The sequence below is a fragment of the Squalius cephalus genome, assembly GCF_949319135.1.
Source record: "Squalius cephalus genome assembly, chromosome: 2".
Taxonomy (NCBI): Eukaryota; Metazoa; Chordata; class Actinopteri; order Cypriniformes; family Leuciscidae; genus Squalius; species Squalius cephalus.
In genome coordinates this window covers 33,266,216-33,292,886 of record NC_137123.1, presented here as the reverse complement: position 1 = coordinate 33,292,886, position 26,671 = coordinate 33,266,216, and the positions used below count along the sequence as shown (strand labels likewise).

The 26,671-nt window shown below is 35.7% G+C and overlaps 1 protein-coding gene and 1 long non-coding RNA gene across 4 annotated transcripts; one reads left to right on the top strand and one right to left on the bottom strand.

The window, feature by feature from the left end:
* The first annotated feature begins 1,161 nt into the window (after positions 1-1,161).
* Positions 1,162-21,635, top strand: wbp1lb (WW domain binding protein 1-like b). Of its 3 annotated transcripts, none has more exons than XM_079864746.1 (4): positions 1,162-1,586; positions 12,213-12,312; positions 12,846-13,007; positions 18,413-21,635. In XM_079864746.1, exons 1-4 carry the CDS (start codon positions 1,527-1,529, stop codon positions 19,111-19,113), a joined length of 1,023 nt encoding a protein of 340 aa, XP_079720872.1. In that variant the 5' UTR covers positions 1,162-1,526; the 3' UTR covers positions 19,114-21,635. The 3 variants fall into 3 exon arrangements, with proteins under 3 accessions (XP_079720872.1, XP_079720871.1, XP_079720873.1); XM_079864745.1 differs by having other exon boundaries at positions 12,210-12,312; XM_079864747.1 differs by lacking the exon at positions 1,162-1,586 and adding an exon at positions 10,858-11,007 and having other exon boundaries at positions 12,210-12,312.
* A 1,103-nt stretch (positions 21,636-22,738) lies between these two features.
* On the bottom strand, positions 22,739-25,764 carry LOC307154682. Its single transcript, XR_013820413.1, has 6 exons — positions 25,553-25,764; positions 25,376-25,449; positions 25,198-25,277; positions 24,806-24,880; positions 24,458-24,567; positions 22,739-23,575 (listed from the first exon to the last, which is right to left on the bottom strand). It is a non-coding gene; the product is annotated as an uncharacterized lncRNA (long non-coding RNA).
* Positions 25,765-26,671: the final 907 nt, after the last annotated feature.

Here is a 26,671-nt window from a genome sequence, read left to right as displayed (position 1 = left end):
ATTTACAACGGCCTCATCCCTGAATGAATCAGCCGTTTGAATGAATCGTTTGAATAAATGACTCAATGACTCACTCATTAAGAGGGTCGCCTGCCACCTCCTACTGGTGGTTTATATTATTTCTATGTACAAATAATATTTCTTATTTGTAAATTTTTTTTTTTTTTTTAAATAATCTCATTACATTCTTTAATACAGTTTAATTTGATTGGTAACAGCCCTTTAGCATCTTATTATTCTATTTTAATTTATTGATCAAATTTAAGAATTTTAAATGAAAGATGAAGCATATATTTAAAACGATTAGGGAAAAATGCCCTTTAAAGGTTAAAATATCATAAATATGTCGATTTATATATGTTAAAGCTGACTGAACAGTGATGAGAATACTGATTCGGAATAAATTATATTTACAACACACACACACACACACACACACACACACACACACACACACACACACACACAAAACATTTTTTTTCCTGGACAAACAATTGTTTTTACTCGGACAAGTGAATGACCGACCGAAGGACAATCAAATGAAAAGGCTTAATGTTGAGCCCTGGTATATATATATTTTATTATTATTAATTTATTTACCCATAAACTTGTCTTTTGGAAGCCATAAGTTACAGTGGCAAGAATTGTGAAACCTTGGTGGTGGACAGGGTTTACATTAAGACAGGAGTATGCCTTAATCCAGTTAATTCTTTTCTTTTATTCCACAGCTGATGTGTGCAGTTTTTTATTGCCTGCATTAAAATAATTTTCTCTTGTTTTGTTTTTTAATTGCAGTCTTTTTCTTCTGCCATTCATGCTTATCAGCTCCATGCAATCTTAAGCTTTTCTTGGTTCACCTACTACACAGTCTGAAAAGGTTTTTTGGCAGTTTGCTCAAATAAAAGAGCCTTTCTCAGAGCCATCAGTAGGGGTCGTTTAAGCTGTTGACTTTTCTACCTTGAGAAAGAACGTTAAACGAATAACTTAAAAATGCATGACAAATCATGACATAAGAGACTGACAACACTCACAGCATTATCCCTCATGAACAATATAGGCTACAGTATACCATTACGACATCGTTCGGTTACATATACCAACGTACCATTACGTCACATATGCAAATGTAGTCTCAAATACAACAATTGCATTGGCTGCTGTGCGTGTTGTCGCTTTAACACGGACAAACGGTGCGTGTTGACCATAGACTGTAAAAAATAGGTGTTGACGCGGTCAAAATTCACGCGTTTCGTTTAAAGACTTTTGACCCCGATCGCCTGCCATAGTGCCTGTTGTTCGCAGGGACTCGCTTGTATAATAGTTAGTTAGGGGCAACCAGTGGCACGGAGCTCCTGCTGCTGCTCCTGCTCCACTGCTGTGCCTCCCCTCATGTCGCAATATAACAATAACAGCAGAAGGCGGCGGTGCATTAACAAGTCGAGAGCCTTTTACTGTTCGTATTTGCAACACTTGCGCTGACCAAAGTAAACACTGATAAATTGTAATGTTCTATCAGCCTGTTGATAATGGGCTTGTTTTTATATATCGCTGGATCTGCCATCCCCACCGAGGCCAGTGTCTACGAGGTGAGAAAAACATCTTACATATCTTGTTAAACTTTGCCGGTTGTTTGTGTCGGTTATGTGTAACTTACTGTTGGTCTCTGAATGCACACTTCAGGCTCAGCCACTTGTTGAATCGCCGGTTGAACATTATGCATATGTTATCCTCACTTTGTAGGGCATGTTAATAAGTTTGTGTTATTAACACTGTCCGTTTTATTTATTTAGCAATCTGATACATCTGTTTATTACGAGTCTTGCGTGCTGCTAACCAGTCTTGCGTCAAGTCACGGAAGTGTGGGACTGTGGCTGCTTGCTTGACACCGTTTTGGACATAACGTGATGGCCAAAATGCTGTCTAGGTAGACACCTCACCTCCCTATGTTTTGGAGACACGGCCTAAGCCTGCGGGCCAGGGTCAGTAAACAAAAGTCTGCAGTGGCTAATAATTCAAATGTCACATATTATTTCGAGACTTTTATAGTGGCGTTTATAGTTGCGTTTGTAGTAACGTTAGCTGATTTGAACTAGAATACGTTAGTTGTCAGTTACCAGTTGTGTTGAGAATATAAATGATTCTATGAGCATGTACAGTAACTTGATTCAACAATGAAGCTGAAGTCATTCATCTAAAGTCGTAAATTTGTCTAGCACACGTATCGTGACACGTGTTTTTCCTTTACCGAGGTCTATGGATTTTGTTATCGCTGTTGAAGATAATGCTGAGCCCATTGTCTGTAGTTCAAAGAAGTGAATTTATCCCTAAAATGTGCTGAGTGAAATGTTCTGAGTGTTTTTTTCCTTCTTGGCCTTTGAGGGATCCCTCTGTACTGTAGCCTACATATCTTTTTGATCAGAGTACAACTTGGCTCGTCAAATGTATTTTATCCAGTAATGAAGTGATGCAAGTTGCAAAAACAGCACGCAATATTCAAATTTATGGATTGTAAATGGTATTTATGGTAGCATAACAAAATCTGACAATTATTGTAAAACGTCCCCAAACGCCTTCAGTATTGTTCGAAAAAAATAAAGGTAAAAAAAAAAAATTGTTTTGTTGTCTGGTCACTGAGTCTGACCTTGATACATAACTTGCAAATCTGCTAAAATCCACAAGATGGTAGAATATGTTTACATAGAGTGGACATTTTTGTGATTATTTTTGAAGTAATTTTCTGCATGTTGTGATGCGATTCACATTTTAAATAGCAGGCTAAACAGAATATTAATAGAGTTTACCTTGCATATAAAAAATAGACTGCAAGGGGTATTCCTGTGATCATGAGGTCCAAAGGGCATTGTGTGTGTGTATTTTATTGGATGCAATTGAGTTATTGGTAAAACAAAAAACAATGCCAGGGTGCTTTTGCTTTGATGGTTCTGAATGTTTTTGGGATGAGAATTATTCCTAAAGGACATGAGCAGGTTGTAATGTTCTAATACAAGGTGCATGCTGGTTTGCAGGTCCAGTAGAAAGAGATTGCTAAGGAACTTGCAGTAGGGTAAAACGATTTAAAGAAACCTGCCCATGAACCCTGTTGTAATTGGTGTAACTTGCAGGGGCGTGGTTTGTAGTACTGCGGGACGCAGACAGACCCTTCTCATAGAATTAAGTGAGTGTGAAACCAGACCAACGCTGTGGGGGGCTCCGGGAACAATTTCACTCGGATTTGGACCTTCCAAACAAACTCTGGTGCGGTTTGACTGAAATATGAAGGCAGCATGGACCGAAGACACTTAATTGAACCAAAAAAGGACGCAATGTCACAAGATGCGACCCAGAAATTCCCCTCTATTCCTTAATTCACTATTCCCTACATGACTCCTAATATAGTCCACTTGAATGAGTGAACAAAAACAAGTGAGTGTGCCAGAAAGGGCTGCCGCTTTTGTGTAGTTAGTCATTTGAAACTTAGCAAACTGGCAGCTCCAGACCAGTAGTATTGAACATCTTGAACTCTGTCATGCCAGCATGTATAAACTTTAATTAAACAATTTAATAATCAATAAAAAAATGATTTATACTTGTATGATATTACGCTGTACACATTGGACCAGCGGTTTGGAAAATGGATAGATGAAGGATTTAGCTGTTGGCGCCATCTTCGGGCGAGGTGGGAATTCAGTAGAAAGAGATTGCTAAGGAACTTGCAGTAGGGTAAAACGATTTAAAGAAACCTGCGCATGAATAACGTCCACTATGGTTTCGGACATTACTACAAATGGCGGGTATAGGGGGCGATTTTGGACATAGCCCTGTTTTTTCTTATCATAGGAGCTACATTGCCCATTACAGTTCAGTAGGTGTGGAAACGCTGTCTCCTTGCAGCAGATCTTCATTTGTGCTCAACGGAGGAATTCATGGCACTGTTGTGACTCTTTTAAACGGTTTATAAGCTCTTCACAAGTTCTCAGCTAAATATCACCATCATATGCATGCACGTACAATGAGCGCGTTTTGCACCGTACAATTATTTTGGATGTTTGTTGAAAATAATAAAAATTTTTTTTTTTTTTTTTTACTTTAGGCTCGGTCTTAAAAATTACAGTGTGAACTTTAAGCGAACCAGAGCTAAATGTATTTTATTTTTTGGTCCTGACCAATAGATCCAAGAGAACGGAACTACAAGTGTGAATAGAGTCTAGAACCGGCCTAAATGGTATAAAGCTTTTATCCTCAGTGTTGAGGGGGTTCCAATTTTATTTAGCCTCACATTTATTTTACTGAACCAAAGTTGCATCTGTATGTCAGCAGTAGGGAAATATTTGGTTGCATTTTGTTTTCTGTTTTCACTGGAAAAGATTGTAAGTCAGGAAAAAGCGATAGATTGGCAATTTGGCTACTGTCTGGGTCTGTGGTTTGCGGGAGAGAAACTTGCATGTTGTAACATACACCAACAAAAAACTCTTTCTCTATAATTGAAGATGCCTGACACAAGCTATTTTGAGTGGTAGAACAAAATTGACCTTTCCAAAAAGTGCTGGGGGCATAGTACACTATATGCTGCCTTGTATACTGTATATAGGACTAGTCAGCATATAGAATTGCATTGGTTATGCTATGCTATTGGTTCCTTGAAACTTGATGGGCTATAGACATGTAATAATTTTGGTGCCATAAAAAGTGGCTCAAAAACCTGTAAATCACTCTCAAAGTACTGAAGTAGGTTAACTACAGGCTGGCTGTAGTTCCATCAGATGACAGCATAACCTGAAGATAAACCAGACTCACCAGTTAGGCTACAAGTTAAACAGAGTTCTGCTTAGGGGTATTTTGTGTAATACAGAGTGCATTTGTGGACAGTTCCTCTCTCTAAATAAGAATTAAAATCTCATGTTCACCCAAAAGTCTCTTGAGTTTTTGCTGACTCAGTATTAGTATCATATGCTGTCGCTGATACTCAACTTCTCACTAAGACTGTGGAAAACAATGTTAGCTAGTCAAGGATCCTTATTAGACTGGCCAACATTATCTTCTGCTTTCAGCAACTTCTCATTATAACCTATTAAACTTAATTAGTTTTCTGGCACTGAAACCGGATATGGATAGTCTCTGCAGCGGCAACAAATTAGTTCAATCTGCCCAGGTCTTCACACATCTTTCAGATCTTACACATTCTTTTGGACACATTTAGAACATTTAAACATCACACATTAAAACACATGTAGTGCCATTTATTTGAAAGATTTTTTTTAAAGCATGCAATAGAAAAAAAGTTAAACAATAGATGTACTTTTATGGTTTTCAAACTTGGTCTTCATAGTTATTTTGATGAACAACACTTGTGGTTACTCTGCTAGGACACTTGAGGAAAACTAACATACAGTGACTTAAAGGCACAGTGTGTACATTTCGCTGCTAGAGGTCGCTTTTTCTAAACAACAACAAAGGCGTAGCTTGATGACGCCGTGAAGGAGCGTGGAATCATGGGAGTTGTCGTATTTACCTCCACGGCCGATGGAAAGAAATCTGACGGGACTCGGGCAGAAATTATGCTCATGGATGAGTTACTGTATTAAAGTTGTATTAGCATTACTGTTGAAGCAGGACGGGGCCGAGAGCCTGGGACATTTGACCTTGCTGTGTTTATTATGCTAATGTGGCACATTGCAGTAAGCTGAGTCAATATTACACTATTATACAGTATTATATTATTATACAATATACTGTGTTGAACTATATAAACTAGGCTATATAATGATCAGTTTTCTGTCGATAAAGGTATCCAAACAGTTGTTCACCTGTCTAATAAAATGCATAATATATTATGCGTGTTTAGTGTTTCCATGGTTTCTACGGAAGTAAAATTGGAAATCAAGGGTAGCTTGGATATGGCGTCATCGACAGGCGACATGGGCCGCGTTACACTGGTTAAAATATCTTATTTCTCTGGATTTAAAAATTGTTGAAAACATTTGGGATAATGCAAGTAGGCTACACAAATCAACTAAATATATAACATTGTTCTAGTGGTTTTGGGATATTTTGATCCAAAAATATTACATATTGTGCCTTTTAAAATAACCTTGACACCATTTGGTTGAGAGCATAAATCCAAAAATGGGTCAGGAAAGTAGAATTAGTTCTGAGAAAAGGTCTTGCGTCATTTGTTTGCAGATTCCACATGGCTTGATATTTTGTATTCAGTCACAGTGTAATGTGATTCATACATTTTGTGTGTCTTAAGTGTCCAAATACTTTTTTGGGTCACTGTGTGTTTAATAATATCCAGAAACTGTATGTCCAGTCTCATGTTGGATGTTGCAGAGTCGGCATCGGTTGCTGATATTTGTGGTTGGTGATAAATGACACACTCAAAGTGCCGTGACAGTCCTTGACGTTCTCAAGGGAAAGACACAGTGTCGTGTGCTACACTTGACCTGCTCAGCAGAATTGAGTCATTTCTGGAATTTTATGTTTACTTTGGTCTTGAATCTGGTCTTGCTTTTATTGGTGGACAGTCATTAAGGCTTGGTAATGGCTGTGTGTGTTGTAAGCTGTGGTAAAACAGCTGTGGTTAAAAACAATTTGTGACAATGTTTCAGGCATTATGGGAGGATATTTTTTGCCTGTTCAGCCTACATGAACATGAACTGCTTAAATGTACTGATTATACTGATACACCATAATAATACAAGATGTAAAAATTATCACATGCACATACTGAAAGCTTATCAAAATTGTGATATGTAAACAGTGTTCAACAACCAATGTTACCCACACAAAGGCAAAATACTTTAACTATAAATACTATACTTTGTAGATTATAATTAATTATAATGAAAATATTTTAAAGGGTTAGCCTTGTTGAAAATTGAAAATTCTTAAAATTAATTATGTCATCCAAACCCGTAAGACCTTTGTTTATCTTCGGAACACAAATTAAGATGAAATCCGAGAGCTTTCTGTCCCTCCATTGACTGCAACGTTATCATTATCATTTTCAAGGCCCAGGAACATAGTAAATACATTATTAAAATAGTCCATGTGACCGCAGTGTTTCAACCTTAAAGGATAACTGTCACCAAAATGCAACCTAGGGTCTTTTTGTTAATCTACCCGAGGCAAAATTTCGTTTAAAAGCATAACGTCGCTGTCGGGCGGAAACCTCGTATGTTCAAATTTTGTCAATTTCATATTTTTTCACAAATCAATGCTATTGGTCAGTCCCCACGTGGTTCTGTTATTTTTTACAAATTATTAACCAATCTAAAGTGTTGAAAATAGCTTGAGAGTAAATCTCTTAACTCCATTGGACACTTCAACTGTCTGAGAATCCTCGTAACTCCACCTATTCTTCACTCCGCGGCAGGAGCCTCGCGGCATTTTGTCTCCTCAGGATTGAAAGTCGCAACGATTAAGAAATCCTTGTCGAGCAACATGTAAAGCAAGCCTTAACTCTGATTTTATCTGTGTTAAACTATGATATCAGTTATTGATGTATTTTAAATGTCTACTTATTACTAGGCTTATTATTACTAGACATATTGTACGTGTGCATTGAAGTTTTAAAATGTATCTAATATAATACTTGAATTGAATTAAATGTTTTGGATACCAGCATTAAATTATTGTTTTTATTATTATTTTACTGACTCGAAGTTGGCACTGTGCATGTTAAATACCCCAAGTAGCAAGGTTTTATTTATGGGAGAAAAAAGGGCTGTCTACTGGCGTCAAGTAAGTAAAGTAAAACAAGTCTGTTTTTTAGACAATAACGAGTGAAAATAGTTAGGTTAGATACATTTGAGTAGACTTGTTTTGTTAAAAATCGATAGCTGTAATGCTTCGGTGAAGAAGGAAGCCTGTGAGCCATGAAGGTAAGTTTGCGTGCAGATTAGGCTAATTTCCGCCTATTAGACAGCCTAGTTACCTCATCGTTTTTTGTTCTGCTTCACTTATAGCTCTTAAACGTTTAAAATGGAGTTTAGGAAGATGTATGTAATCACACAGTCGTTAGCTTTGGTTAACTATTGAAGCCTTTTCTCTTGTCAAAAGGCTCAACGCAACCGCCGACTTTGTTTGCGTGCAGATTAATTTCCGCCTATTTTAGACAGCCTACTAGCCTAGTATATAGGTATTGCATCACTCGTATCTCTTAAACGTTTAAAATGGAGTTTAGGAAGATGTATGTAACCACAATCATTAGATTTGAATGGCTCTTAAAGCCTTATCTCTTGTCAAAAGGCTCAACGCGACCTCAGACTTTGATGAACACTGCTGGCAGCAGCGACGTCTGTGTCCGTTCCAGCGTAACCTCGTATCTCCCTGCTCCCAAGTCATAAATCTCGTATCTCCGATTAAACATGATTTTGGGGAAATGTTGTGTTAATGTTGGTATACAACAGTATATGATAGCAATATAAGGAATAATACCAACTTTAACGATACAATGTTTAATAACTCAAAAAATATGCAGTTTTTTTAATTTCCTGAAAAATAATTAGTTTTTTGTCAAATTGCCTTTTGAATGGGAATGCTTGGGACACTACTATGATAGCATCAAAATCGCTATTTTTAAAACACTAAGAAGGCTCGACACAACATGAAGCTTTGCTCAAAGTATCACCAGGGGCTCTACACATGAACTCGAGCATTAAAGGTCCCATTGCATGGATTATTTTATTATTTTAGAATGTTTCCTGGGGTGCCCTTATAATGTTGGTATGTTTTTTAGATCAAAAGTTGTTATAATTTAAAAATAAAAGGCATTTTTCCTAGCCTGATTTTAGCCTCTGATTTGAACACTCTGTTTGAAGGGGCGTGTCTGCTGTGAGACTTCAGTGTAAATGCCCACTGCTGTGATTGGCTGACATTCTTGCATATGAAATAGGCTAGCTATCATTACACTTTTACTTTTACAGCTATTATATGTTTTTACTATTACAGCTATTGAGATTAACGAATCGTGGGAAGTTTTTTTAAGTAGGCTATTTAGATCTATTCCCATCACATAAAAGGTTGCAGTGATGAGCATTGAGCAGATGACAGCCTGTTGATCGCATGAATGAAGATCTTATCATTGCAATGCAGTTTCTGCACTCTCATTAGCCGCGTTTCCATTACCCTTCAAATTGCGCAAATTGAAATTGCGAATTGAAAATACACCCAATGGAAACACGTCAATTTCGCAAAAACTCGCATTTATCGCAAAAAAGTTTTTACGCTCTCATGAGGTGGTTTTTCAGCCAATTCGAAAAACGAGACAGAGTTCTTTATTAAATTCATAAAAGACAAAAGAATTACAGGAATACTGGATTCTAAATCTCAAATAAATGCCACAGTCAAGACCTCGAAGCAGAAATGAGGGAGAAACACCCAGAAACACCTCATATGTGCCGCTCTCAAGTATAAGGGTCGTTCCTTACCATTAATGCTTGGAAAACACACGTACATCTCCTTTGATTAATAATAATGGCTAGTGCAGTGGCTGGGATTAGTACATAAACCTACCAACGTCCGTTGCCATGGTTTTTGGAATGATTTTACTTATCGCGAGAGGAAAAAAATTAAGTTTTAGTCGCATAACATCGGTTTATGGAAACGCCGTCATTTCGAAATAGTTTTTTGTCGACATTTAGAAAAAAATCGCAAAAGTTTTGCGCAAATCTGTAATGGAAACACGCCTACTAATGATTTTACCAATGCAAACATGAGGTAAGTACAGTAAGAGCTTCGTTGTGCAGTGTAACAGCGTCATTGATTTCATAACGAGTTTTGGCAAGTGTCCAGATAAACTCGCGCTGTGTGATTGACAGCTTGGGCGATTGGAAAGGGATTGTTCTTTGATTGCTTTCTGTATATATATTAATCACAGTTTAAGTAAGATTATTTTCATCCTACTAAGAGAAACGATGTGAAGTTGATCGTTTAGTCACTGGCTTGATTTACTGATGCATAAACAGTATTAAACGACTTTGAGAGAAAGATTATCTGTCTGAACTTAAACAATTACACATCAGAAATTCACATAACCCACTGGTTCTTCAGAGGCTCAGATGAAGGAACTAAAAAAATACTTTTGTGTTCATTTGTACATCCAAACACTGAGCAGCTGCCATGCTTCGCTCGTTTGCAAGCCATCATGTCTCTCGAGGAAAAACTAATATCGCGCTCGCGCAGCTCATTTTCTCATGGGGGGGCCAAATTCTCTTTGCGGGCAAAGCAGAGAAAGGGGAGGTGATCTTTCCCCTTGTGACAACATAAGGGGAAGATTCTAGATTCGCCCGTCTGAGCTTTCATTTTCTCAAAAATACCCAGGGCTTGGTTTACACCCATCAAAACATCTAGCCACTGGGGGGCCATAGGCCGGCTAGGGAAACTCATATTAAGGTTAAAAAACCTCATAAAGTGAAATTTTCATGCAATGGGACCTTTAAGAACATTGTTTGTGTACACAGAGTTTACTAAAAAGAAAGATTTTGAACAACTCACTGTAGCTGTGTCGCCGGCATTTTGACAGTCAAAAATATTTGACCCCCCCATTCACGTTATAATGTTTTTACAATGTATAGGTAGGGTCAACAGCAAAAAGGTGAAGAAAATGCTGCTTTAGATAAGTTTTAGGATCCAACTAACTGAAACGGAACAACACATTGTATGACTTTGGGAAAAGAATGTTAGGCAATGTTTTTGGTAACCTTTTCATTTTATTTTGTACTGTCTACTCCCATAATATTGAGGGAGCATCTCATTATAATGCAGACCTCCTTACACTCCTCTGCTGCATGGAATTTTCCCTAGACCAATCCCTGTCGTGGGTGTGTGTGTGTCTGTGTGTGTGTGTCTGTGTGTGTGTGTCTGTGTGTGTGTGTGTGTGTGTGTGTCTGTGTCCTGTGCGTCCTGTTCCTCCCCTGTGTATCACGACTATTGTGCTGAAAGGACTTTCACAAGGCTGAAGGGCTCTGGAGTAGCATGTCTGTACTGCACCAGGAGACAAGAATGGTAGAGAACCTGATCTCTTAACTTTCTTATTTAATCATTAACTGATTCATGAAATGGAACAAACATGCCTTGCCTATTGTGCCTACCTTTTGAAGGTTTCTGCTTATTTTGTTCTGATCGACCTGTAGTCTTTGTTTTCTTGAGGGTAACATGGTATCCAGTGCTTTTGTAACTGGATTTACTGTAAGAGAAAGGAAGTTAATTGAAAAGATTCTGTAAATTTTAGATTTCGCTGTACACAACATTGGCAGTTCGATGCTATACATGTTCTGAGTGTCCAGGCAGCTTTTGTCCTTTTATGTCAAGTAGTTGACATGAATCAAAAATTGTGGAGCCAGTGCTTTGTTCAGTGATATGACACTTTTTTTTGTTTGTTTTACCCCCAGATCTAACAAAGTTATTTCAGGTTGTAAATTTTCATGTGTTTCAGCCCCGAAAAAAGCAATGATATTTACAAATCAATTCAGCAACCTTTTTGAAAATAAATAATTATTAATATGTCTACATTAATATGTTTAAGAAAAATATGTTGTTTCTGTTTAAACTGTTACTCTACATGACATTTTGTTTTTCAAAAATGGCATAGTTTTCAAATTTTAATGTTTTGTTGTTTTGTTTTTAATGGACATTATTATTTAACATGGACCCACTTCTCTGGTAAAATGTTTGATTCAGAGTTTTACCTGACAAAGCATATTTATTGTTTTATTTCACACAGGTGATTAACCTGTTTACTGTAAAACACAAATTGCACCCAAATATTGCACTGTATTTTAGAGTAAATAGTTTACTCACTGGATTATACTGCTTAAACTGAGCTAAACGTATTCATTATTTTATTTTCAAACAGTTTCAAGTGGTAGAATAGCACATGGTTTAAGATGGAAATATAGTACTTGCTGAATAATTATGGGACATGGTATAATTCTACACTTTGCTTAATGATAACCACATTCATATTGGATATATAATGTTAATATAGTGATTTCAGTCCAGAAAATCACAATGTTACCATACCATACCATATCCAAAAGTTTCTCAAAAAAAGTTTCTTCCAAGAATTCTCAAAAAAAACAAAAAAAAACAAACTTTTTTTTTATTTTAATTTTAATTTTTTGGTCAAGATTTGCTGTTCTAGAGATAAACGCTGAATCCACAATACATTTATTTTGTATCATTTTTATTTTTTTATTTTTTTTCAGCAGGTACTTCACTGTGAGGGGGTGAATAATAAAAGCTACGTGTGTGAGACGGGACACTGTTGTGGAGAGTCCCAGTGCTGTAGCTACTACTATGAAATTTGGTGTAAGTGCATCTTCATGTTTAATATCAGGGTCACAATGTTTCATAGAAATTCATAAAGGCTCGTTCACATTCAAGAATGATAACGAAATAAAACTTCCAAACATTCATTAAACTTCAACCTTACGTAACATTTCTCCGCCATCAGCTGAAATTCCTGATAATGCCGATTCGGATTGAGATGAATGTATTTTGCCTGTGGAATTTCGCTGTCCAAGATGAAATGTAACCCAGCCTCAAGAGGTTTAGAAGAACTAAACAATATATATGCTGAAATGAGGAGAAAATGAAATGAAAAGGCTGTTGTACAGGAAGTGAGTTCAGCTTAAGATGCTTGACCTTCAGCAAACTGTGGAGTAAGAATGACATGAGTCTCGCAAATACTTATGTTTGACCATATACGCACAAGCAGTGGTTTTAGTCTAAGAGGAATTAGTCAGGTTTTAAGTAGCAGTATAAAGTACAAAGGCATACTTTAAATGTTTTATTTTGTTTCCGTGTGGGATTATTCCATGTTTTTTTGTTATTTTTTTCAGGGTTCTGGCTGGTGTGGGCCATCATCTTCATCCTGAGCTGCTGCTGCGTGTGTCATCACCGTCGCACCAAACACAGACTGCAACAGCAACAACGACAGCACGAGATCAACCTCATTGCCTACAGAGAGGTTCACAACAACACCTCTATCCCCTTCTACTTCAGTAATATCATCTCTCTTATATACACATTCTGTTTTTATTTGCTACTTTGATTCATTTAGCAAAGAACCTGGAAAAATTGCCAGGGAATTTAAAAATGAAAGAAATAATGCTTATTACTTTAAAGCTCAAACATAGAATGTTTAATAAACTTAACGTATTCTAATACTGGAAAAGCTTCTATTGTTAATATGCATTTTCTTATATTAATAAGAAAATACAAAAAATATTTAATTGGCTAGATTTTGTGAGTGCTTTGTGTAGATTAGAATTTGTTGGCTGTCAAATGATTTGTTAAAATCTGGGCCGCCAATCGAATATTTTAATCAAATTAATTACTTAATATGATTTAATTGAATTAATCACTCATATCAACATTAAATATATGTGACCTGTGCTGGCAAAATGAGTCGTAATGTGCACGGGCTAATTTCGAGCTACAGGCAAAACAAGCGAAAAATGTCTATTTTGAGGTTTTCACAAAAATGAAATCAAGCTCTCGTCTAGTGATCCCAATGCTCCAAATAGCAATTAAACATCTGAAATTGTCTTTATTTTTACGTTTTCTGGGAGGAGCACCTTTCCTTTGTCCATGAAAAATGCTGACTGACAGATGCGATGCGTGTGCACCTCAGACGCGATCCTGGTATACACACATACACAGAATTACAGTATTTCAAAATATCTGTCTTGTCCAGTATTCACGCAAACATTATCTGTTATGTCTTATGTGAACGTTTGGTTAACTGTTTGGAAAAACATCTGATGTGTAACATTTTAGATCCGTGCAGTACATTAAGTCTAATATACAGGCTGTCTGTTTCATTAATGTTAATCAAACAATTGTGGTATAATGGAGAAAAGTTGAATATATATTTTTGCTATAGATAAATAGGCAATATTTGGTTTTGACTTGGTGTGTGCCAAATTTTGTGTTTATTATCATTTTTTTAAAATTATGGTTGCTATGTGATTTTGTTTTGGAAACTTGATTTTTCTCAATTTACTTTGCTGACTCTGTCGACTTCAAACAGGTTTAGCTCAGTAATTTTTGGTGTGATTCCAACAAATCGTACATCATTTTGAAGGTTTTTTTAATAGAGAATGTGACTCATTTTGCCAGCACAGGTGACATTATAGATTTGTATAAAGTGAAAGTGAATGTGACAAGACGTGAAGGCCAAGTATAGTAACCCATACTCGGGAATTTGCCCTCTGCATTTAACCCATCCAAGTTAGTGCACACACATTAGGAGCAGTGTGAAAAAAGATGTTCTCAGAAAGCTGTCTTTGATGGTCTTGACCTGGTTTTGCTGATAGATGAGAAATTCACTTACACCTACAACCACCTACTCGGCACTTGCTGCCTTTTGTTTGTTTCAGTAAGAGCACGTGTGAAAGACAGTGTTATCAAACATTTAGCATGAGTTTTTTTTCACACAATGGCATGCAAGGTTTGATCAAAGTCCCTTTTTGAGCCATGCAAGTTTACGTGTCGGGCATGCTCCAAGCAATTATTTTCTATGTAGGCCAATAGGTATGCAAATATATCTGTTCTCTTCTTCATCTCCAAATCTCCGAAACCAGTTTGGTACGATTCCATTTCAATGTCTCACAAGCAACAAAATCAAACTTTCTTTTCTTAGCTCAAACTTATTTCTCTTGCCCATTAGCTCAGCTAGTAGAGCAGCCTGAATTAATTTCTCTTTCTTTAAGTTTTTTTTCCCAGTACCACCTAGTCACAGCAATTTTCTTATTTTTAGAATTATTTTAAAATGATTTTTACAGTAGTCTTATCGTCAATAGTCCTATTTTAACAACATTAAGCAAACTGAAATTGCTTTAAAGGGATAGTTCACAAAAAATGAAAGTTCTTTCATAATTTACTCCAAATCTGTATGAACTGTTTGGTTACCCATATTCTTCAAAATATCTTCTTTTGTGTTCAGCATAAGAAATTCATACAGGTTTGGAACAACTTGAGGGTGAGTAAATGATGACAATTTTCATTTTTGGGTGAACTATCCTTTTAAGGACAAACCTTAAGGACTGTGCGGGCAACTATTATCATGATTATGAGTAATGTCAATTTTCCTGTTCTTAGTGAAAATGAAAATGTCATTCAGTGAACTGTTTGTGATCAAAACAAGGGCACACAACATGTGCACAATGATATCTGTATGACAACCACTAAAATAATTTGTCTTACAAAGCTATATTAAAACTGTATACACTAACGTTCAAAAGTTTGGGATCGGTAAGATTGTTTTTGAATGAAGTCTCTTATGCTCACCAATAAACATTGATCAAAAAATACAAAAAACAAAAACAAAAAAACAAAACAAAAATATATGTATTTATTTATTTTTTTTTTTTTTTATGTAATTTATTCCTGTTACAAAATCTGAATTTTCAGCAGCAACTTTTAGTGCCGTGTGAACTTTCAGAAATGATCAAGAAACGTTTCTTCATCTTGTGAATACATATACTAATTGAATAAATATAGATGACATAAAAAAATAATAATAAATTAGGGAGTACGATCGATGTGAGTTAATAGTTTTAATCTAATCTGCCCAGACAGGTTAAAACAAAAGACCTGCTGGTCATATTGAGAGCGCGTCACATGACGATAAATACATCAGTTGTAATTGTTCGAAGTTATGTGCCTTATCATTTTATGGCTTTTTATTATTAGGGGTCCAAGCACTGAAAGTGCACGGACACCCAGCCGTCTGACACTAGGTGGTGCTATAATAAAGCATTTTGCATTTTGGATTATAACTTTGGAACCCTAAGGCAATTTTCTCTCTCCTGAATCCTTGAGTCAAGCCAAAATCTAATATTTTTTTAAGTTTCTTAAACTACTTTTCGAACTCCTCCTAGGCCTTTGGTCCAATCTTCACCAAAATAGGCACACAACAGCTAGGGTCAGTGTTGGCAAAAAATTAGCAAAAGAACCTTGATTTGTCCAAGCATTGTGAATATATAAGTTATTTAATTGGTGAGGCAATGCCCATTTTTATGAGTTGACCTATAGCTGCTGATCACAATGCCCAAGCTTATTGAAACTTGATGCACAAAGACAACAGGACAATCTGAGAACACACACTAAGTTTTGCACAGTTCTGCCAATAAGGGGCGCTGCAACTAAAATCAATTATAACTTCGTACCCGTATGATCCATGAAGTTGAAAATTGGTGTGCATCTTCTTTTGTGGACATCCTAACATATGCTCTAATATGACTTAGATAAAAAACATGGCCGTAAGCAGCAAACAAATTTATGACATAAGTCAAAATAGTGAGATACTAACACCATGTCAACACCAGATGCGACTGTTCTCGCATTGCACCATAACAGCTTAGGGCTTTCTAAACAATGGACTAGTGTTGTCAAAAGTACCGACTTCAGTAAATGAAATTTTACAAATATATGATGATACCAGCATTTCCCTATAGCATTTTGAGCTTTGTTGAACGGATTCTTAAACCCCTCTAATTGGTCATAATGTTCACGCTCTCAACATAAATGTCTCTGATTGGCCATAGTGTTCACACGCTCAACATATATGTCTCTGATTGGCCATAGTGTTCACACGCTCAACATATATGTCTCTGATTGGCCATAGTGTTCACACGCTCAACATATATGTCTCTGATTGGCCATAGTGTTCACACGCTCAACATATATGTCTCTGATTGGCCATAGTGTTCACACGCTCAACATATATGTCTCTGATTGGCCATAGTGTTCACACGCTCAACATATATGTCTCTGATTGGCCATAGTGTTCACACGCTCAACATATATGTCTCTGATTGGCCATAGTGTTCACGCGCTAAACATATGTCTCTGATTGGCCATAGTGTTCACACGCTCAACATATATGTCTCTAATTGGCCATAGTGTTCACATGCTCAACATATATGTCTCTGATTGGCCATAGTGTTCACACGCTCAACATATATGTCTCTGATTGGCCATAGTGTTCACACGCTCAACATGTATGTCTCTGATTGGCCATAGTGTTCACGTGCTCAACATATGTCTATGATTGGCTTCAAAAACATGTTGTAAAAGGACGTCTTTGACGCTCTTCACTGAGTGCTTACACACACACACGGGAGCGTTTGAAAGCAGGTGTCTATCAGCGGATCCGTTTATCAGCGGTTATATTCAGGGCATAATCAGGGCATCGCATCTAGCGTAGACAGCATCACTGATTATAATAGATTCTATTGTCTATTGTTCCGTTGCGTCTACCTGCTTGCGTCCAGTGTGTAAGTCATAATTAAATGTGGAAGAAGTCGAAATTTACATATACCATAATTAATTAATTCATTTATGACATAGTAAGTGATAATGTGAAATTCAAATTTGAGTCAAAAAATGTAAGCCCATTTCTGCCACATTAGAAAAAAAATTGTATTTAAAAAAAATCTAAATCAGATCATAACATACAGTCGAAATTGTGACATTCAAAACTAGGAGTGTGCAGAGAAGCCAATATCTGTATCTGTATCAAATAATTTCAAAATTATTTGTATCTGTATTCAAATAAATCTGAAAGTGGATGGGGCTTTAACTGGAAGTTCATGAAATTACATGAAAAGCCCATTTTAAATGTAATTCTGTTCCCTTCATAGTTTTCATTTAACAAATATACCTTGTATAGCTCATAAAATATATTTTTTAATAATGATACAATTTATTAAAATATCTTCTAATTAAAACAATAATACTAAATGTTAAATAAAAGGTTTAATATAAATATACAGCTTTGGGGCCAATACAGAAAAGGCTTTGTCACCTTTAGATTTCAAGCGAGACAACGGGATGGTTAATAACTTACCAGAAGAAGATCTAATGGATCTCTGGGGGGAGTGGGGACAAATAAGATATGTAATGCAAGCTGGAACCAGGCCACGCAAGGCTTTAAATACAAAAGTTAAAACCTTATCAATTCTAAATTGGTCTAATATGGTCTGAAAAAATCTACAGAGAGGTCTGGAAAAGTATGGAATTTTGAAATGGAAAATGTGTAGGAACCTTGCATTAGGATATACATTTCAAAATTAAAATGCTAAAAAGACAAAATTAACAAGTTCAATTTATAATACAAAAAGTTTAAACTATGACATACTACAGTGTTGTCAATTATGAGATGGTGTCAAACTAAAACAAAAGTTTTGTCATAATTTTGACTTTTTTTCTTTTGTGGCAGAAATAGCCTTCCATATGAAAGTCAAATAGGTTCGGATGAGATAATGATGACCATGTTTTAATTTTTGGGTGAACTATCCCTTTAAAATGGTTAAACTATAGTTCTTCAACCAAAACAAAAGTCTGAATTCAATTCTCACAGTGGTTCTCAGACATTTTCTTGGCATTCTCTCTCTTTCAGGATTCCTACCCAACTATCTCCTTCCAGAATATGAGGAAGCGGTGCATCGTCCTGCTACGCCACCTCCCCCATATAGTGCCTTAAACACCGGACCTCCAGCCTACACCAGCCCCTTAACCACTGACCAGCAGGATACGCACTGCCCACCCAGGCAGATCACTCCAGTGACCCCTGCATCTGACACGCTCTGTTCCAGACCCAGCCTGGAAGAGATCCATACCTCCAACCGGTACCACCACAAAGACGACAGCAAGAGCGAGATCGAGTTAGAGCGAAGCAGGTCCACGCAGAGTGCTCTTCCCTTAGAGCAGCCTCCCAGCGTGGCCAAACAGAACGAGTGCAGGAAGGAGACGCTCAGGAATGTGGTGATGCCTGATGAGAAAGAGAGGATTCTGGCAAGGCACCGCAGATTTACGGGGGACTCTGGGATTGAGGTGTGCGTTTGTGGGCGAGGCTTGAAAAGCCATGAACCCAAAGAATTGGAGAGGCTTTTGAGGGAGGAGGACCAAGGGGACTCTGAGGATTTCTGTGAGGAATGTGGCCTCCATTCCTTCGAAGAGGAAAATCAGGGTCGTCTATCCCCAGAAAACAGAATGGAGTGTGGAGCATCGCCACTGGCCCAATCTCAACCTCATCCTGTTTGCCTCTACTTGCATACTATTAATGAACAAGAGGGTCAACACAATAACACAGAATCTTAAAGCTGAATACTAATTTAGAAAAAGCTGAATGAGATGGTGAACATATCCGCATCTTGTACATTTATGTACGAAGCATCTATTTATGCAGTTAAAAGCCCAAAAGTGCACAAGGATGGGCTCTACTTGCTCCACGAGTTGAGAAGTCGTAATTACAACGTCAAAATGATGAACAAAGAATGCACATTTTATGAAGGTGCTGTAAACTGAATCATAATTGTACATGCAACATAGCTAGTTTTAGTTTTTCTCACTGACACGCCCCCAACTCAATTCTGGACTCAAAGAAAATCCAGCTTCCCACTTTGTAATCACGACTTTGTGCATTCATCTCGTAAATATGATCTTTCAGACAATGACTTCTAAGCATCATAAACCACATCCACAGTGTAAAGATGCGGTCACATTTACAGTTGCTTGGTTTTAAAGTGACTTCTGTGTTCGCTGTGCTTGACAATGGACCTTTTTTTTGCCCACGGAATACCTTAACTGTGCAGTCTTAGGATTGAGACGCTAAATGCGTAAACACTGGTGTGCTGAAATATCAGTTTTTCAGGAGAGTCAGAGAGAAATGTAAAAACTGACAGAACACCAAAAAAAGACATGCTTTCCCTAATGTAATGGGACAAATTTGAACGGTGTTTATTAAGTTTTTGTTTTGCACAATCACATTGTTCTGAATGAATCATATTCGATTAATTTTAAACAAAGTATTTACATACCTACAGTCTTAATTCACATATTGCCTGTGTTGTTTTTGCTGCTGTAAGCTCTGATGATTCACAAATCTAAGCTTTCATAGCCAAAGTTGGCTATATAGATGACATGGGACAATTGTTAGCATTGGAGCTTGAAAGTGCTGCATTATTATTACTTGCCATAATTTTCTGATTGCATAGAAACACTACATGTTGTATGTTCCTTTGAACCTGTAGGGATGAAAGCCTTGCCAAAGGGAGTTTTCTTTAGTACACAAACTGCTGGAAGTCAGGTCTTATAGCTGTTTATCCATTGATGTAAGCTACAAAGTAAAATAAACTCTTTTCTCACTGAAACATATTTAAGTGAACTCCAAAGACAGAAACATTTTGATATTTTTGAAAATGATAATATAGATAATTCTATTTGTAAAAGCGTCTTGATGAGATTGATGCTATTGCCGACACATTATGGGTACGTAAGGCTGTATCGGTGTAACATGAATTGCCTCTATTTTTTTTGCACTCTGTTACAACCACTCTTAAATGCAATTCACGTGCCAGTTGTCCAGTATCATCTTGGACATCAGCCTAATAGAATGTGTATTTTTATGTAAATACTTTTCTTCATGAAAGCTCAAAATCTGTGCCTTTTGGTAACAATTCAAATTGCCTTGATTTTCTGTTCATATGCAAACTAATGAGCTACTTGTGTAATTCTAAAATGATTTATTTTTGTATTTCTCCACCAAAGCAGCTTCAGTTTTAAGTTCCTCCATGACTGAAGCACTCTTTTAACAAATGATTTATTTCACTGCCCTAATTAATGTTATCAGTAGAGAGATGTGCTGCTCTTACTGGTGTCTCTGTGATGACAATCTAATGTTAGAGCTGTGAATCAATCTCTTTCTCTGAAATATTAATAAGCTGCTGATTTTCAAAAAGTTATAGATACTCTGAAGCATTGTGCACTCATGATATGAATATGATATCATTTTGTACTGCCTACAATTCTTTTGTCTAACATTGCAATCATCCAATGATTTGAGTTCTGGCACAATTTATTTTGTATCGGTCTATCTTTTGTTATGCAAAAAACCTAATCGTGACACTGTCTATTAAACGCAAATCAACACAACACGTGTCATTGTTTTCCATAGTTTCCTGTTGATGATATCTGTAGGGATTTTTGATTCATTCCTGTGCCATCTTTGAATCAGTTCATTAACCAGATCCGTTCAGTGACCCTTTCTGTGGTTTTGGGTGGCGTGAAGATAATGGTGGATCTTTAAAAATCCCAGTGTAGTGAGTCGTAAAAATGGTTTATTCATTAGTTAAAAACACATTAGTTCTGATCATGACCAAAACATGTCTTATCCTAATAAAATGGCATGTTTACACTTTTCTAATTAAAATCGAAAGTGTTTAAGCGGTTTCTTATTGTTTTACAGTAGTAGGGTAACATGGGGCAAGATGACCACCCCCCAGCCGCCGCCTTTTTTTTTTTTGCCTGACCATAGATGACACAAAATCTCATCTCAGTACTTTTCATTAATGGCTATGCTATTTTTAATTTTGTCATTTCATCTGAATATCAACATTTGTGAGATTTAGTCAGCCAAAGCAGTTTTGAGTTTCATTTATCTAATTTTGTGTCTCTGGAAAATAGTTATCTATGCCGTATTATGATGAACATCAAGGTGTGTCTGTTTGTTAATGAGGGATTTGTGGAGTAAAAGTTATTGATTTTATTGTAATTAATGGGGTTGTTATTTAGTATTTACACAAATTAGATGTACGATACATCTTTGCTTTCATTAAAACCTATAAGTTAATATGTTGAGTGATATAATTCAATTTTATTTTTTACTGTGTTTCTATTATGATATATCTTCAAATTAAATATGTAAGTATTCATATGACTACATTAGACATTTCAGATGAATCTCTTTTACTGGGATTCTGCTTTGTCTGTTATCTGTTATTCAATTATGTCAACATTTGAAATTGAATAGTTAATTTAGTATTTTTATGACACTTTAAAAATGTATAAATATTAATAAGAAGTTATCAAAAGTAATGTATACATTCTGTAAAAGCTTTTTACTCCTCTTTTAATATCTTATGTCTTATGCTATAACAGCAAATTAGCGAATGTTCTCTGCAATTTCTTTCCATCGTAAAAAGGCCCAGAAATTGGCTAGAATAATAAGAGACCTTGATCTCTTAGATGAGGAATGAAGAGACCCCTTCTTTTTTTTTTGTTTCTTTTTATTTTTATTTTTTTATATATGTCAATTTCTTTGTCATTATCCTTTTATTTGACTAACATGTGCCTTGCGTAATACTCATTTATATGTATTTCTCAATGCCATTGTAGATGTATATTCTGTTTTTGTTATGTTCTTGGTGTTCAATAAAAAAAAAAAATAATAAAAAAATAAAAAAAATTAGCGAATGTTCCAGCAAAATCTAAACTTCCATCTAAATGTGTTAGCCTACTGTTTAAAAGTAAATCCACATTGTTCTTAAGGGGGGCATCTTCCCCATCTATTATAGTAATTATTCTTGGGCGTAAACCAGGGTTAGTGTGCACTGTAAAAAAAAATATGCCTCTCCAACATAAAAATTTCTAGTGACCCGTTGCACCTAAAATTTTTAGTTGGCCCAATTTAAGTTGCAGAAACCAACTTCTTTGTGTTGTGCTGACTACCCCTGCATGTAGACTGAGCTTGAAATAGAATGTTGTGTCAATTAAATATTTTCTGTTGACTAAACATAGCTTGTTGGGCCAACAAGCAGACTCAAATTGAAATAAAATGTTGTATTAATTAAATATTTCATGTTGGCCAAAAAGTCTATTTTTCATTAATGTTGGTCAAAAAATCTATTTTTCGTTATTTCAAATAAATAACACACTATGCTCTGATAAAGTACATTTTATGTATTTATTTAAATCCATATGAACTTGTCTGTCATGCTAATAAAATAGCATGGCATATCACTCTTAGTCAATAGCTGTACTGGAAAAACAAATATCTGCTTTACAAAATGAAACTCAGTAACTTACACTTACAGTGTTAAAATGTATTCCGTTAGTAATGTGCATATTTCACACTTTCAAAAGTGTTATTTTAACTCCAAAATGGAGGGAGTCATATATACATTTCAGGAGTGTTAAATTTGACTCAAATTGAGTTTGTATTTATGAGATGTGCTTTTTGACAAAAGGAATCTTTTCAGAAATAAAAGCAAAGCATTTAACCTATTGATAACAATGAATGCACATCAAAACAATCCAGAAAGTTAAAATGTAACCTTAGTCTGGGATCATAGTAGAATTCTGTTCATTGTAATGTTAAAAATAAAGGCAAAATGCAAACAGTTGTTTTAACAAACTAGTTTTTATTAACAAACAAGTCCCTTTACATCATAGGTTAACTTTTAAAATAAATGAAGGCAAAATATAGGCATTTCTGCCATCAGAATTATGTGAAAGCTGCTCATCAAATGGTCTGTTATCTCTGTAATACTTCAAGTCCTGTACATGTCAGTGAATGTAAGTCCTGTGTCAGTGAAGTTGAGTCAATACCTTCGACTTTGCAACAGTACAGCAACAACATTCAACAGATGAAAAACAGTTGCAGGATACGAGTGGATCAGTTGTGTCCAATTGCTAACAGTAAAGTTCAGTGCATAGTTGTTTCACAGAGAAGGAAAGGCTGTGCAGATCCAACTTTCTCGAAAAATCCTGTAGTGCTGGTTCCCTAGAGTAGACAACACAAAACCAGACCATTTACAATTAATATTTGTGTTTTATAAATACAGCAAGTTTATGGTGGAAAAAGTTCAATCATCTTAGACTTTCGTGACTCAAACAATAAACTATTTTGGTTAGATTAAGACTTGAATTTACTGATTTCCAAGTAAATTAAAGACTTAATTCATCCAAAAATATAAATTCTGTCATTAATTATTCACCCTTATGTTGTTCCAAACCAGTAAGAGTTTTGCTCATCTTTGGAACACTTAATGATGATATTTTAAAATTTCTGTCCCTTCATCGACAGCCTATTCAACTATCACTTCCAAAGCCACAGAAAGGTATAAAGGAAATCATAAGTAATCATGTGACTCAAGTGGTTTAACCTCAATTTTTTTTTTATGAAGCAACAAGAGTGCTTTGTTTGCACAAAAAAACAACAACAAAAAACTTAACTTTATGTACTAATTATTAATCTTCGATGCACGCTCACTTAACAACATCTGCTTTCGCATCAACAACATGCACAACTCGTAATGTTCTCATGAACGCATGTTGGAAATTTATATTTTCTAAATTAAGTGGTAAATGTTTTGTTGCTGCAAACACAGCACTCGCGTAGTTTAATAAAATGTATGTTAAACCACTGGAGTCGCATGGAGTACTTTAATGATGTACCTTTACACCTTTATGGGGCTTGAACGTGGTATTTGCGTAGACTGTCAATGGAGGGACAGGAAGCTCTCAGATTTCATTAAAAATATCCTCATTTGTGTTGTAAAGATGAAAGAAAGTCTTACATGTTTGGAACGAGATGAGGGTAAGTAATGACATAATTTCCATTTGTAGGTGAACTAACCCTTTAGGAATAAATTTAGACACGCACCTTAAGAAATCTCACTAAATAGTCAGCTGACGGAAGAATCTTTGTTCCCTTCTTGTGGCTTTGTGATGTTGGAGGCAGGTGATGGGCAGAGATTTCCCAATCAGTTGAGTCTAAAATTAAAAAAGCAAGACAACATCTACCTGTCAAATCATGAAAACAATTGGTTTGAAAACTAATTTTATTTAAGGAAAAGGAAAAGTAACTTTTGTAAAGTAATTTGACTGGACAAATTCAAAATGACTGTTATGAAACACAAAAAATCTAGTTATACCAAATAGCAACAAAGCTTTTTTTAAATGTTTATGCACATGATTATCTCAAATGTTATCTGTAAAATCTGACCCTCACCAGGTTCTAGTCTGCACAGCCTTTAAAGACCAAGCCTGGTTAGCCTTAACCACTTGGTGCAGCATGGAAATGCTCCTAGCAAACACAAATAGCAAATACATTTAAACATGAAAGCATATCCAAACATCAACCAAAATTGAATCTGATAAATACATTTTCATAAACATTTAATCTTAAAGAATTACTTACACATTCTAAGAAAATTTGTTTTTCAGTTAACGTTAGGTTTCAGTTAACGTTAGGTTTCAGTTAAGATAAGTTAGGTGTGCTGGCAAACGAAAGTAAAATATGGTTTGAGGATAAATACATTATGATATTTGCACATCACAAATATTGTCATAAAACAAAATAACATTATAAAATACATATTGTAAATGAGTTAAAACACTTACTCTGTGTTTTCACCGTTAAAAGCAAACTCCGTGTCTGCACTGCGTCACGAGTCAAAGAAGATACAGGGCCTAACGTTAGTCTGTGACAAAGGTTTAGGCGCACACATCACATAAATATCGTTATAAAACAATATAATGCCATGAAATACATGTTGTAAATTAGGTTAAAAACACTTACTTTCGGTGTTTTCCCTGTTAACGTTACAAGCAAACCTTCTCGTCGTCAGCTCCGTATTGAGTCAAAGATGTCGCCTTTGAGAAAGGTTTCAGCTCGTTTAAGCACACAGAGCATTTAAATTTCTCTATAAATCAATATGTTATAAAATACATATTGTAAATTAGATAAAACACTTACTTTCGTCGTTTCTCTGTTTAAAAGCAACCTCACCCTGGTCTGCTCCGCATCGCGCGTCAACGAAAATGCCTTTCTGAGAACGATTTAGCCATTTACAGCACATACATATTGTAATAAAACAATATAATGTTATAAATGCGATAAAACACTAAATATCTGTGTTTTCCCTCCTCGTATGCCTTGCATCGTGAGTCAAAGAAAATGGCGTCTGTGAAAAAAGTTTCGTCGCGCTTCTTTGCGCATGCTCAGACGATTGACGCTGTTCCCTCTTGCTCGGCCAACATAATATTTTTTGTGCAACGTTAAAAGTTCTGTGAACACAATTATTTATTTTCTCTTGATGAACATTTTGTAGTACAGTCATGGAAATCATGCAATCATTGACCAAACATATTTTTTCTTTTTTGACACAACCATTATGTTGAGCCAACATGTATTTCCTCATTTGTACAACTTTTCGCATCAATCATTTTTTACAGTGTGGTACAAGGGCACACACAAAGATCAGCTGGTTGACAGTAAATGGTTCCTCTGAACAATTAAAAGTATATATTTTTGTAAATGATATAAATATACTATCATATTTTATTACATGAATTTCTGAAGGCTTTATGTTCGTGATAAATTATGATTTTAACAGGTGTTGTTCTCGAAGAGCGCTCTCTACAGGTCATGCGTATTATTTCATGATAGGACAACAATAATGCAAACTTTACACATTTCAATGGGAGAAGGTATTCTTCTTTTGAGTTTCATCATTTTAACAATATTAATAAATACATTAACATAAATAATTTTATTTAACCCTATATGGGACTAATTATGAAATCACAGCTAGAAAAAAGAGACTATTTTACATAATTTAAGGCTAAAATCATTTTTCAAAAATAGTTTTCTAAATATGATCTGACCTTTTTTTAGGGTGCCGTCATTTATAACTGACTTTGTCCTATTAGGGCAAATTGCCTTAAACTTCAAACTCATTCAAATGCATTTTCACTAGCTGAAAAGTAGTAAAAAGCTCTTTGTTTCAAAAAACATTAAATTAACATTCCATTTCATATTTTGTTACTATACTACATTTGGAACTCACATGTGAAATTGTCAAAAACTTGACAC